At 40.9% G+C, this 15,259-nt stretch overlaps 1 protein-coding gene across 6 annotated transcripts in view; it reads right to left on the reverse strand.

The window, feature by feature from the left end:
- Positions 1 to 15,259, reverse strand: part of cadps2 (Ca++-dependent secretion activator 2) — a 706,406-nt gene that overhangs the window by 213,695 nt on the left and 477,452 nt on the right. For all 6 annotated transcript variants that reach the window (XM_072267874.1, XM_072267873.1, XM_072267872.1 and 3 more), the window contains exon 12: positions 9,888 to 10,024. In XM_072267874.1, coding sequence (XP_072123975.1) covers positions 9,888 to 10,024 — 137 coding nt within the window. The remainder of the gene's footprint in view (positions 1 to 9,887; positions 10,025 to 15,259) is intronic.

Raw genomic sequence — 15,259 nt, forward strand, 5'->3', positions numbered from 1 at the left:
ATTTCATTTGTAACTGAATAAAGTTGACCAGCAAATGAAGCTACAGTTACATCAACTCAAGCCCGACCCTGTGATTTTCATGAGGTCTTCCCTATCTTCCAAGATAATATCTAATCGAAGTTTCCACTGTCATTCACTTTGTCAAGAGAACATGCAAACTGATCAAACAGCAATGACTTATTGTTTCAGTTTATTGGTGATCAGGAGGTGTTGATTTTGGGGCAATTCAGCTGGTCTTTAATACCCTTTACCAAGATCAACCCTTTCAGCTACTTTTTAATAATGAGTCAGCTGGGAGAATTATTGATGGCAGCAACTGCTCAGTTTGGGAATGAATTCTTCGATTGCTCAGTGATGGATCCTGAAGCAACTCTGTGACCTGTAGACCAATAGATCTTCACAGACACTGTGGATGTCTTCTAAGTGGGAGGGGTGCTTATTGGCTGGCTTTTCTTCTTTTCTCCACTATTTTCTCAGTATTTTGTTTTGAGAGTAAAATCAATCAGGCTTGGAAAGCACTGAAATGCCATTGCTCAATCACATCTTTTTAAAATCGGTTAAGATGCTTACAACCACTTCATACTTAATGTTCCACTCCTACGGACCAATGGTCCTTCACCTTGTTATTAGTTCACTGTCTGTACACCACTATTTTATGCCATAAAGTGGCGGTGCAGTGATGCTGCAGGTAATGCAGCTGTCACACAGTTTCATTCTGATCTCTGGTGCTATTAGTGTGGAATTTGTGTGTTCTTCCTGTGACTGTGCGGGTTGTCCTTAGTTGCACTGGTGTCAGAATCTGCTGGATGGGCAGAAGGGTAATCATGAGTTTGCACATGAGGACAGGTTGTGGGGGAAATGAAAATAAGAATGAGAATACTCTGGGGTCTGGCATGAAATGAGAAGCCAAATGGTATCTCCTTATATCACATAGAAATAGATGTGCTACACTGAGAAAAGAAGCTGCAGGTTAAATATTTATCAGCTTTTTCATTGCTAAGAATTCAGCTGCATGATTTAACTTGAAACTATTTTCAATAGCTTAGTTTAAAAGATGTTCAGCTAGTAACTAACTTTCAACTCTATTTGCTATTCCTCAGCAAAGGAAGCGGTTCATGCAGCAAGACTAAGAAAATATTTAGGGGCAAACGTGTAACTGATGGATAGCATATCCACCACAAAATGCTAGAAAATGCCAATCTCCAACAAACCAAAACACCAAATTTTGATACATCGTTGGGTTATAATTGACCCCATCAACATACCGGGATCACCACAGATTGGAAACTCAAATGGATCAGTGTAATGAATGCTGTGGTTACAAGAGCAGTAAGTAATTCATATCCTGACACACGAAAGACATTAGGCACCATTCCTGGTACTCACAGAATGCCTTCCACTTGACTGAACAAGTGCAGCTCCAACAACACTCAAGAAGTTTGATATCTTCTGAGACTGAACAGCCATTAGATTGACAGTCATCTATCACCTGAAAAGTTCTTTCCATCCATCGCCATTGTGCCTTGACAGTTATTGTTACCTTTGCAAAATGCACCCCAATTATTTGCTGAGACTACCCCGAATATGCCTTTCAATCCCACAGCCTTTCCATCAAGAACACAATTCACCTAAAAGTTCTCCTTCCATTTGCACAGCACACTCATATGGAAATCGATCCAGATCCCTTCATCATTGCTTGGGCTAAATTCTTGAAGTTATTTCCCCAAAACATTAGAGTCATAGAAATGTACACCATAGAAACAGGCCCTTTGGCCCATCTAATCTGTGCTGAGCTATTTAAATTGCCTACTTCCATTGACCTGCACCGGGACCATTTCCCTCCATACTCCTACCATCCAGGTGCCTATCCAAACTTCTCTTAAACATTCAAATCGAGCTCGCATGCACCACTGGTGCTGGCACCTCATTCCACACTCTCATGACCCTCTGAGTGAAGACATTTCCCCTCATATATTCCTTAAACTTTTCACCTTTCACACTTAACTGGTTGTAGTCCCACCCAACCTCAGTGGAAAATGCCTGCTTACATTTATTCTAACTATACCCCTCATCATTTTACCTCTGTCAAATCTCCTCTTAATCTTGTAGGTGCCAACGGATAAAGTCCTAACCTATTCAATCTTCCCATTTAACTCAGGTCCTCCAGACCAATTAACATCTTTGTAAATTTTCTCTGCACTCTTTCAACTTTATTTACATCTTTCCTGTAGGTAGGCGACCAAAACTGTACACAATACTCCAAATTAGGCATCAAGGATACCTTTTACAACTTCAACATAATATTGCATCCCCTGTACTCAATAATTTGATTTATGAAGGCCAATGTACCAGAAGCTTGCTTTACGATCCTATCCACCTGTGGCACCACTTTCAATGAACTTTGGACATGTATGAGGGGTGATTGATAAGTTTGTGGCCTAAGGTAGAAGGAGTCAATTTTAGAAAACCCAGCACATTTATTTTTCAACATAGTTCCCTCCTACATTTACACATTTAGTTCAGCGGACGTGGAGCATACGGATCCCTTCTTTGTAGAAGTCGGTGTCTTGAACCTCCAGAAAGGGGTGATTGATAAGTTCATGGCCTGAGGTAGAAGGAGATGAGTTATACAGCTCTTGTTATAGGCATGTGCAGTTCAACTCTTTGAGTGATTATGCAGAAAGTTTGAAATTAATAACTCATCTCCTTCTACCTTAGGCTACAAACTTATCAATCACCCCTGCTATGGACCACTTTCTGGAGGTCCAAGACGCCGACTTTTACAAAGAAGGGATCCGTATGCTCCACGAACGCTGGACTAAGTGTGTAAATGTAGGAGGGGACTTTGTTGAAAAATAAATAAGCTAGATGTTCTAAAATTGACTCCTTCTACCTTAGGCCACGAACTTATCAATCACCCCTCGTATTCCCAGATCACTTTGTTCTAGTAAATTCCTCAGTGCCCTACAAAACACTGTGAAAGACCTACACTGGTTGATCCTACCAAAGTGCAACACCTCGCACTTGTCTGCATTAAACTCCATCTGCCACTTTTCAGCCCATTTTTCCAGCAGATCCAGATCCCACTGCAAGCCAGGCTAGCTTCTTACTGTCCACAATACCCCCCAAACTTTGTGTCATCTGCAAATCTGTTGATCCAGTTAACCACATTATCATCCAGGTCATTGATATAGATGACAAACAACAAAGGACCCAGCACCGATCCCTGCGGTTTTCCATTAGTCACAGGCCTCCAGTCAGACAGGCAACCATCTACTACCACTCCCTGGCTTCTCCCATAAAGCCAATGTCTAATCCATTTTACTACCTCATCTTGAAAGCTGACCGACTGAAATTGCTGGACCTTGTCAAATGTGTTGCTAAATTCCATGAAGACACAATTCACTGCCTTGGCTTCATCAACTTTCCTGGCAACTTACTCGAAAAACACTATAAGATTGGTTGGACATGATCTACCATGCATGAAGCCATCCTGACTATTCTTAATCAGTCCATGTCTATCCAAATACTCATATATCCGGTCCCTTAAATTACCTTCCAATAACTTTCCCATAACTGATGTCAGACTCACCGCCTATAATTTGTTGGTCTATTTTTAGAGCCTTTCTTAAACAGTAGAACAATACTGACTGTCCTCCAGTCCTCCGGCACCTCACCTGTTGCTAAGGATGATTTAAATATCTCTGGTAGAGCCTGTGCAACTTCTGCACTTGTCTCCCACAGAGTCCAAGGGGACAAGCCCTGGGGATTTATCCACCCTAATTTGTCTCAAGACAGCAAACACCTCCTCCTCTGTAATCTGTATGGAGTTTGTGAAGTTGATGCTATTTTGCCTTACTTCTATAGACTCTGTGTCCATCTATTGAGTAAATACAGATGCAAAAAATGATCTTTCCCATCTCTTTGTCTCCACGTATGGATTACCATTCTGACCTTACAGAGGACCAATTTTGTCCTTTGCAATCCTTTTGCCCATAACATAGTCTGTAGAATCTTGAGGATTCTCCTTTACTTTGTCTGCTAAGGCAACCTCATGCCTTCTTTTACCCCTTCTGATGTCTTTCTTCTGTTTTCTCTTGCATTTCTTATATACCACAAGAACCACATTTGTTCCTACCTGCCATGCAGCTCTTTTTTTCCCCCCTTAACCAGGGGCTCAATATCCCTTGAAAACCAAGGTTCTCTACACTTGTTATCTTTACCCTTTATTCTGACAGGCACATACAAGATTTGTACTCACAAAATTTCACTTTTGAAAGCCTCTCACTTACCAAGTACACCTTTGCCAAAAAATAGCCTGTCCCAATCCACACTTACTATCAAAATTTGCCTTTCTCCAATTTAGAATCTCAACCCGTGGATCAGATCTAAATTTTTGCATATTTACTTTGAAGTTAATGGCACTGGGATCACTATAAGACCATAAAACACAAGAGCAGAATTATGCCGTACAGCCCTTCGAGCCTGCTCTGTCATTCCACCATGGCTGATCCCAGATCCTACTCAATCCCAAAAACCTGCCTGCTCACCATATCCTTTGATGCCCTGACCAAGCAGGAAACTATCACCTTCCACCTTAAGTATGCCCATGGATTTGGCCTCTTCAGCAGTCTGTGGCAGAGCATTCCAACACTAGATGCAAAGTGTTCACCTACACAGACTTCCGTTACCTGCCTTGTTTCATTCCTTACTAGCTGATCAAGTATCACACACTCTGTCATTAGGACTTCTATGTACTGATTAAGAAAACTTCCCTGACACGTTTGACAAACTCTATCCCATCTAGTCCTTTTACAATATGGGAGTCCCAGTGAATATGTGGAAAGTTAATATCACTTACTATAACAGCCTAATATTTCTGACAACAGTCTGTAATCTCTCTGCAGATTTGTTCCTCTAAATAGACTATAAGGCCAGAAGATATAGGAGCATAATTAGGCCATTTGGCCCATTGAGTCTGCTCCACCATTTCATCATGGCTGATCTAATTTTCCTCTCAGCCCCAATTTCCTGCCTTCTCCCCATATCCCTTTATGCCCTGACCATTCAGGAACCTATCAGCCTCTGCCTTAAATGTACATAAAGACATGGCCTGCACAGCGGCCTGTGGCAAAGCATTCCACAGCTTCACCACTCTCTGGTTAAAGAAATTCCTCCTCATTTCCATTCTAAAAGGACGCCCCTCTATTCTGAGGCTGTGTCCTCTGGTCTTAGAGTCTCCCACCACTGGAAACACCCTCTCCACATCCACTCCATCAAGGCCTTTCCCCATTCGATAGGTTTCAATTAGGTCAATCCTCATTCTTTTGCGTTCCAGTGAATACAAACCCAGAGCCAACAAGCACTCTTCATATGACAAGCTGTTCAAACCTAGAATCATTTTGTGAACCCCCTTTGAACCCTCTCCAGTTTCAGCATATCCTTTCTAAGATAGCCGCCCAAACTTGCTCACAATACTCCAAGTGAGGCCTCACCGGTGCTTTATAAATGCCTTGGACTGCTGGGCAGTCTGTAATGTAGCCCCGTTAATGTGGTCATAATTTCTTATTACTCAGTTCCACTCATAACACTTCACGAGACAAATTCTTCTGTTTGTCCTGACATAGCACTGCTGTGACATTTTCCTTGACCAGAAATACCACCCCTCCACCTTTAATCCCTCCTGCTCTGTCATGTCCAAAACATCAGAACCCCAGAATATTGAGCTGCCAGTCCCACTCCTCCTGTAAACAAGTCTCACTAATGGCTAAAATATCATAATTCCAGGTGTTGATCCATGCCCTGAGCTCATCTGCCTTTCCTACGATACTTCTTCCATTGAAATGTACGCAGCTCAGGACGCTAGTTGCACTGTGCTCAATATTTAGATTCCTGACTTTTTCTGAGGTCTTAACAACATCTGTCTCCACAACATCTCCACTAACTGTTCTGGCACTCTGGCTGTCATCCCCCTGCAACTCTAGTTTAAACCACGCCGCCTCCCCCACCCTCACCCCTTGCAGCACTACCAAACCTTTCTGCTAGGATATTAGTCCATCTCCAGTTCAGGTGCAAACAGTCTCTTCTGTATTGGTCCTTTCACTGAAAGAGAACCCAATGATGCAAAAATCTGAAGCCCTCCCTCCTACACCAACTCCTGAGCCACATGTTAACCTGTATAATCTTCTTATTTCCTGCTTCAGTAGCGTGTGCCATGGGTAGCAATCCTGAGATCACAACCCTGCAGAGTCTGTCCTTTAACTTAGCACCTAACTCCCTGAACTCGCTTTGCAGAACATCGTCACACTTCCTGTCTGTCATTGATACCTGCATGGACTACTACGTCTGGCTGTTCACCGTCCCACTTAATAATGCTGAGGACTCAATCCTAGATATCCTGGACCCCGGCACCCGGGAGGCAATACACCATCCGGGAATCTCTTATCATCTACAGAACCTCTTTTCCGTTCCCCTTAACTAATGAATCCCCTATTGTTCTATTATTACAGATCAGTTCTTATCCCCCCCTTCCCTTCTGAGTCATAGAGCCAGACTCTGTGCCAGAGATCTGACCACAGTGACTTTTCCCTACTATAGTGGTCACCAACATTTTTAAGCCCAAGATCCCCTACCTCGACCTTAGTGAAAGGCAAGATCTACCTACTAAATCTTTTAAAGGAAAAACAGCTCAGATTGTACTGCCAATTTGAGGCCTTTTATTTGGGCTAATTGTATTTGAATTACACAAAATATTTGTCAAACTTTCAAATTAATTCAAACAAGAAAACACTGTAACTAGCTTATCTTTCTTTAAGAATATTACAATTCCTCACACCTTTAATTCTGTTTAATTATTTAATTTTATTTCAACACAAAAAATAAATGAATAAAAATTGACTGTTGCGCTCAGTGTGATGACTGGGGCTGAATACTTATTGCTAGTTCCCTGAAATCTGGCTCATAACTACAGACAGCCAGTTTGAGACAGTCTGTAAGGTGTCTGTCAGTAAGACAGCTCCTGTACTTAGATTTAATAATTTTTCATCTGTGAAAATGCAATTTCACATAGATAAGTTGACCCGAAGTAGGCATTGACTTTTAGTGCTATAAAACCAATGCGTACACTGCGTATTGCTGGGGCCCCATCAGTAGTAATTGCCACCAGTTTATGAATGGGGTTGTCATTTTCACAGATGTATTTTTTAAACTCAGTGTAAATATCCTCACCTCTCGTTCTCTCCTTTAATTGCAATAGAGTGAGCAAGTCTTCCTTTGTTGTAAAATCCTGGAAAGCCATTCTGACAAATACAAGCTGAGTTGTTTGCATTACATCCAGAGATTCATGAATTGTAGTGAAAAATATCCACATCCTCTGACAGTGACTCTACCCTCCTTGTCACTGTTGCAGGGCCAAGCGGTATATTATGTATTGTGGTTGTGATGTTGTTTTTGTTTATAAAGTCATTAAAAACAGTCTCTGCGGTAATGGCCATTGCTTCCTTAAATAAATTGCCATCTGTAAAAGGCTTCTTGTGTTTAGCCAAAAGGTGACTTTCACGAAACGATGCTTCAATAGCAGCCTTATTTTGAGCAGCATGTTTTGTGAAAAACGATTGCTGAGCCTTCAACCCTGATTTCAGCTCCTCAACTTTCCTGGCATGAATTGTGGGGGTAGGTGTCTTTAAATTTCTGGCGGTTGGTGTTGCGGTGCTGCTGCAGATTCTCTCTTTTAGTCAGTGCTTGTGTTTGGTGGCACAACATACATACGCACTTGTCTTTCACCAAGTTAAGTAGAAATTCCTCTTCCCATTCTGGATTGTACGAAACAATCTCTCTTTACAAACAGCTTTGTAGCAAAAGTATTGCTATATTACCATTATCCTATTTTTATAATGCTCACATTACAACAGTATTTGTGTACTTACTTTTGATTTTTTTCGGGATCTACTGGGAAAGTCTCAAAGATCGACCGGTCGATCGCGAACAATGGGTTGGCGACCCCTACCCTACTAGGTCATCAGCCCCCCACCCCCCAGTAGTATGCAAACTGGCTTACCTGTTGTTGAGGGGGATGGCTCTGCCCTGGCTTACCTGTTGCTGAGGGGGATGGCTCTGCCCTGGCTGCTTAACGGCGATATAGGACCCTGGTCAGACCCCACTTGGAGTACTGTGCTCAGTTCTGGTTGCCTCACTACAGGAAGGATGCAGAAACCATTGAAAGGGTGCAGAGGAGATTTACAAGGATGTTGCCTGGATTGGGGAGCATGCCTAATGAAAGCAGGTTGAGTGAACTCAGCCTTTTCACCTTGGAACGACGGAGGATGAGAGGCAACCTGATAGAGGTGTATAAGATGATAAGAGGCATTGATCATGTGGATAGTCAGAGGTTTTTTCCCAGGACTGAAATGGTTGCCACAAGAGGACACAGGTTTAAGGTGCTGAGGAGTAGGTACAGAGGAGATGTCAGGGGTAAGTGTTTTACTCAGAGAGTGGTGAGTGCGTGAAATGGGCTGCCAGCAATGGTGGTGGAGGCGGATACGATAGGGTCTTTTAAGAGAATTTTGGATAGGTACATGGAGTTTAGAAAAATAGAGGGCTATGGGTAAGCCTAGTAATTTCTAAGGTAGGGACATGTTTGGCACAAATTTGTGGGCCAAAGGGCCTGTATTGTGCTGTAGGTTTTCTATGTTTCTATGTTCCCCCTCCCTGACTGTCACCCAATTTCCTGCGTACCGCACCTTGTGTGTAACTTCCCTTCTGTATGTCTTATCTATCATCACCTCAGCCTCCTGAATGACCTGGAGTTCATCCAGTTCCATCTCCAGCTCCTTAACATGGAGTGTTAGATGCTGCAGCTGGATGCACTTCTCGCAGGTGTGGTCATTAGGGACACTAGAGGTCTCCCTGCCTTCCCACATCTCGTAGGAGGAGTACTCCACTATCCTGCCTGGCAGCTCTACGGTTCCTAACTGAGCAATTACAAAGAAGGAAAATCAAACTGTGGGGAGATAAAAAATCTCTACCTGCAGCTCGTTTTTCCTTCTCCGACTGAAGTCTCTCCTCGCTGAAGCCTCGAAGAGCTAAATCCCCTAAATCTGAGAACTCCAATAAAGGCTGCTCTGCAGGCAATATATTTACTATTAATTAATAAGTCAATTTAGAACTGCAGAGGATGGATTTGTAATAACTCACTTTTAGAAGAGCATTGCCTTACAATTCTATCGCTTCATTGCGGATAACTTGTTTTGTGTATATGTGAACTAAAAATGAAGTTACACTTCAGTGCTTAAAAGCACACTGAAGATAATATCAAAATACATAAGCACATGGAGAAGGTCACCGTTAGTTTAAAAATTGCTTTCAACCAACATGCCGTCACCCTTTAGAAAATACCCACTGTCCCAGGAAGAGGTGCAGTGACACCTTAAAAGCAACAAGAGTTCCAGCAGTTGCCAGGATTAACAGAGCGAAACTGCCAATCTCATCACTTTCACAATGCAAACAAAATGTACATTGGGTTTGCAGCAACTACTTTTTTTCTCCCTTTTGAAGTTAGAACAACTAAAGGATTACAGCAGATATAAGCAACAGGCACTCACAGACTGAACACTGGACATTAATACAGGCAAGCAATTGTTCATAAAGCCAACACCTGCATCTTATTGGTTTCCAGTCCTCATTCAACTCCTTCTCTAACTTGTACATCCCTTTGCTGAATTCTTTTCACCATTCACTGACACAGCAGTTGCCTTCAACGATGTAATTTTCAAGTCTGAAACCTATTGGTGAGAATCCTTTATCTTACTCCTAGCAGGAGGTTTTTAAACTACAAGTCTGGTGAGATGAGTCATTTTGTCCCTAATACCTTCTCTCTGCAGGTTACTCACCAGACAGGAATATGAATCGTTCAGCCGGTGCTCTAATGTTTTCCTTTGAAGCATTTCGAACAGGGCCGAATGGTCAAATTTGCAGGGATCAGCAGCGATGAACTCATCCATTCCATGCTTCTGAGTTCGGTCTGCATCTACAACAATAATGGTAAAGTGAAATTCAGTATGTGACTTGCTTGCTTTATATCATTTTCAAATGGTGGCAATGACAACATTTAAATGATTTAAAACTAAGCATTTTTCGTCAAGAGAATCCTGATTTCAAATATTAAAGGTAGTATTCAAAAATCTTTTGCTCGTTTCTTTTCTTCTCCCTTTCTTTGTGTTGCTTCCTCTGCAATGATTTAAATTTTATTTCGATTTCAATGTTTGTACTCTGTGGTCAGGGTCCTTTAGCCTATTGGATGAAGAACCACAGATCATTTCCACGGACAATGCTGTTTGTCTGAATCAGACGTCTTTTTACTCTAAATCTCTGCTGATATTCCTGTTAAAAACTCTGAGGCAAGAGAGTTCCTTCATATTCTCAAGAAATTCTGGGTTTGTATAAATTGGACAACTAACTCAGACTTAATCTTTTATGGAAAAATACATAAGCACACTGTAGAGACTACGTATATAACTAACTAAACCTCAAGTACATTGATTATTGAAAGAGTAAGTACTCATGGAGCTTGTCTTCAGTAGGCTTTCAAAGTCTATCACATCACCTATGATCTTTATAACATGGCCAAATGGCTAGAGCATGCTGCAGCAACATAACTAGGACTGCAACCTCCACACGTGTGGACATAGTCTTCATATTTTTTGGAGGCATCGTTTCTGTTTTTTCTGCGGGGATAATGTCAGAACATAAAGGCAACTCTAGATTTCCACTGATGAATAAAATGGACACCAGTATTCATCACCAAAATCCATGAATTATCTAAGTCTCAGAAGGAGAATGAGGGCTGGCATATAACAATGAACAATATGTAATTTTTAAAGTTATTTTTCTTGAAAACATCACCTCTCTAGTTTCTCTGAACTATACAACATTTGACTTCTGGCACGATTACTATTCATGGTTGATAATCACAAAATAATAAATTGCTCATGTACATTTATTTCCAAAATAACTTGTTTTAGTTTGCTATGAATCCTTTGAATTGCCTTTCATTTCTACATAACGGTTCTGACCTACAATATCCTTTTAACCTGCAGCTGCCCAGTGTCGCTGTTCCTTCACACACTTCCATTGATTTTGTGCCTTTTGAAGAAGTAGTTTTGGGTGCTTTCAGCCCCTGTGGGTTTACCAAGAAAAAAAGAATCACAATAATTGCTCTGATTGGTATTACCTATTTGTCCACACTTCAAATGCGCATTAGCTGTCAACCAATTTATAAAGAAGGTAAAGCATTCCACTGCTGCTTAAAAGGGGAAGCTATTTCCAAGAAACTCATCTCTTATTGGATCTATCCTAGCATAAGGCAATTTGTCATCAGCTTTGAATTGATTTCACTGCTGAGTTGACTTCTTCCTTTAATTCCAAAGTAGGTCAATTTATGTTCATTATTTAAAATGTATAATCCTTAATGTGCTTGTGTTGCTTTGGTGACTTTGGATTCCTGGATAATTGCTTAATGAAAGTGCACTGAACTACTTGTCACAAAAATATTTTTCAGAGAGGGAGACAAAAGCTTATAGATAAACCCAGAAACAGCAAATTTTGTGATAAAACTCATTATTGATCTGCAGATGTGATGTTAACATATTCAGTCACTTTCAGAAATTTAGCCCCAGATCATATTGATCCATGTCAAGTCTAACATTCAGCACTGAGTGAGGATGGAAGACATGTGTAATACAATCTGAAGGATCCTCAGTGCCACATGTTTGAAAGGACTGACAAAATAATCTATCCCACTCAGCTTTGCAGCATCAAAGCAAGAGTCAAATCTATGTGACAGATCTTTCAAAGGTGGATGTAGCATGTAAAAGCTCCTGACGGCATTAACAGCAGGGCTTAATGGGATTTCAGGTATGAGGATGATTCAGTGAGAACACAAGCCGTGCTTGTTTGACTCTGTGTCTTAGACTTAGCTGATTTAAACTAATAAACAAGGACACACTTGAAGCCAAGCAAATAGCCTGAAATGGTCTGCTGCATGTTCAGTCTTTCCCTCTGACATGGAGGGCTGTCTGTTCATTGCAGTGGGTCTTTCATGAAAAGCAGGGTGATAATTTTAAAGTTAATTCTGGTTATCCCAGTCCTGAAAGTATTTCAAGTTGCTCCTGCTTTTCCAGACTTTAACAACTATCTTCTACAAGAAAACTTCGGCTGCAAAGATTTGATTTAAAAATATGGAAGCACTGTGCAGACACAGTGAACTGCTGTTGGTCCAAGTGACTGCACCACCCCACTAATCTCTCAGTGCAGAACATCTAGGAAACACGATGGAATTAGCAGAACTTCAAGGAACACTGACCATATCTTAATTTGGAGTTAAACTGGATAATGGCTGCATAGAAATGTTGGTTATGCAACACAATTCATTGGATCTGAACAATTCTTTTATGATGTATTGAATTTATCAAAGAATCTTGGGCTATTGGACGACGGTACTCTGACAAGAATAGTCAGCATGTGGATTGTCATCAGATGACATTTTATTTTGTACTGATCTTGGGTGCAAAACATCTGAACGAACCAGAAGCAAGGCAATGAAATATGGGTGGGGTTGGGGAGAAGTACTTGCCACGATGGAGACTGCCCAATTTCCACCCATTCAATTACAGGAATGGAAGATAGATGACAGCCAAGCAGAGGCATCTAATTGCCTCAGATAGATTTTCTTTCATACTGTATACTCAGGTAATTATTAAGCAATTCATAGCAAAACATTACCTGTGAGGAATTGTTCAACGTTCAAATGAACAGATCAATGTCATCCATTTGTAACAAAACAATAAATCAAAGGAAACTCTGCCCGTAGTTTTGCAGTATTACATTACCTGCAGCTTGTAATGGGGATTAGAAGTAAGAGCTGCAGTTGTGGCTAATCTGTGCAAAGGCAAAACCGAGCACTGTCAAGATCAGAAGGGATATAAACATTTGTTCACTTTGTTCATACAGCCTGCAATGTTGGAATGGACTCAAACACAAGATAGAAATAAAAAGGTGAACAGATTAGAAATAACGGTCCAGGAATTTTCAGGTACTTGGAATAAATGGTGTGCAACAAGCACATGGTTCATGAAGGTCATTCTAACAATGACCCAAATCATCAAATAGCTCTAACCCAAAAGCAAAGTACTTGAAAACTGAATAAAGACAGAGAAAATGGAAAATACTTAAAAAGTCTGGCAGCTTCTCTGAAGAGCTACATATATAAATATGTTATAAATACATAAAATAAATAGTTTTGGTTGTTAACATTTCCTCAGAACTTCTGATGGAAGATCATCAGCCTGAAACATTAACAATTTTTTTTCTCATTTTTCCTGACCTGTAGAGTATTCTTGGTATTCTCAGTTTTATTTTGTCGGCTTTTGAACTTACTCAAAGGCTTTTTCTTCATATGCTTCACCATTGTGGAGTAAGTGAACAGAGACGGGTGGTTCCTGGGCCACATGGATAAGCATGAGGCAGGGAGAAGATCAAGCGTCAAATGGGTTGGGTTTGTAATGGGGTAAAAGTATTGGAGGGTGGGGAATGCTTGTGTGCAAGTGGTCTGCTGTGTCTGTTGGCTGCATGCATGCTCAAGAATGCTGCGGATACAGAACTCAGAAAAGATGCCTCTGCACACTTGAGGTTGCTTCCAGGTATCAGTGAATCATGCACACTTACAACTAAAAGCAAGTCATAACCAGAAAGTATACATGAAGTGCCATATGTTGGGGTATCTCATGTGATTCCATTGTGCAACTCACATAACTGATGTGCTGCACATCAGAGTTACAAGGCAAACGACTTTACAGTGATAATCTTGAAGGTAAGAGATGAGGGGGCCAAAAGCAGCTGGGAAGAATTAGAAATGGTGTGTGATGATGGGAGCACGATGGAAGAGGAGATGATGATGAATTACTTTCAGGAGAGTAAAAGCAACCTTCAGGCCATGGTCTTAGGAATGTTGTTCATACTTTCTGGACTGGTCTTCTGCGTGACTATGGCCCTTTTCATTAGCGTGAATGATCAGAATGAACTTGCAGATGGATCCTTGACAGCAAACCGAATCAGCACTTAACTATATACAATTCAAGAAGGGCTGGAGAAAGAAAATAAGGAACAACAAACTTGTCATCCTGATGAAAGGTCTTGGGAAACACTGTAAGCTTTTATTAAGGAAGTTGTGGGCATTAATTTAGAAAATAACAAAATACTTGGGCAGAGTCATGGTGGATTTATGAAAGGGAATATCACAGCAGTCTGCGTTGGGGAGCCATGTGCATGACATATATACGGCATGGATAATTAGAGCAAGTGTAATATAGACAGGTTTGTTAATAAATCATCCCAGGTCAGTGTGGGTTGATAGCAAGATGCAGAGATACTTCAAGGGAATATGAACAGGGAATATGAGTGAATGGGCAAGGACATGACAAATTTCATAGAACAGGGTGAAATATGAAGTCATTCACCTGGGTAGGAAAAATACAAGAGCAGATTTTTTTTTAGTGGTGAATGATTAACAAGTTTTGGTGTTCAGAAAGATTTGAGCATCCATGCACATGAATCAATGAAAGTTCACATGCAGCTGTAACAGAGAAATATAAAGAATCATAGCCATTCAGTCCATCGAGCTTGCTCCATCATTTAGGATGATCATGGTGGATATTTTTCAATGTTATCTGGACTTTTCCTGGTTTGGTTTCTTAAACTTATAATTGCTTAAGTATGCATGAGTGGGCAAGTTCATTTATCTCCATCGGCATGGACGCTGCTGCATTCCATGTTGCATTCTTGTCTGGATATTATTATATTATTGCTTTGGGCACATGCATTTATTTTCAATCAAGTGGATTAATGGAAGTTTGTACCTGAACATCACTGTCAGGTAAGACTTGGAACTACTCTGAGCCACTTGGAATCAGTGATAATGGAATGTCTTAGCTACAGCAGTCAGGGTCATTTGGAGCAGGATCTCCCCCAGTCTAAAATGGAGACTGGAAAGGCCCAGCTTAAAAGAGTTCCTGCTCGAAGTGTGAGTAGATGGCAAAAATGCTTCGAATGACATCCTCCGTTTCAAATTTCCAACTGAAGAAATAAATCTATTCTAATAGAGTTTAGGAATTCTTCTTTAGAATAATTGTCCGAAAACACTGGGGCCATTTTATATTACTTTCAGATTTACTTAGTGCTGGTGCATGGTAGTCAGTTGCATACTCCG

The sequence above is a fragment of the Mobula birostris genome, chromosome 9 (genome assembly GCF_030028105.1).
Source record: "Mobula birostris isolate sMobBir1 chromosome 9, sMobBir1.hap1, whole genome shotgun sequence".
In the NCBI taxonomy this organism is placed as follows: domain Eukaryota; kingdom Metazoa; phylum Chordata; class Chondrichthyes; order Myliobatiformes; family Myliobatidae; genus Mobula; species Mobula birostris.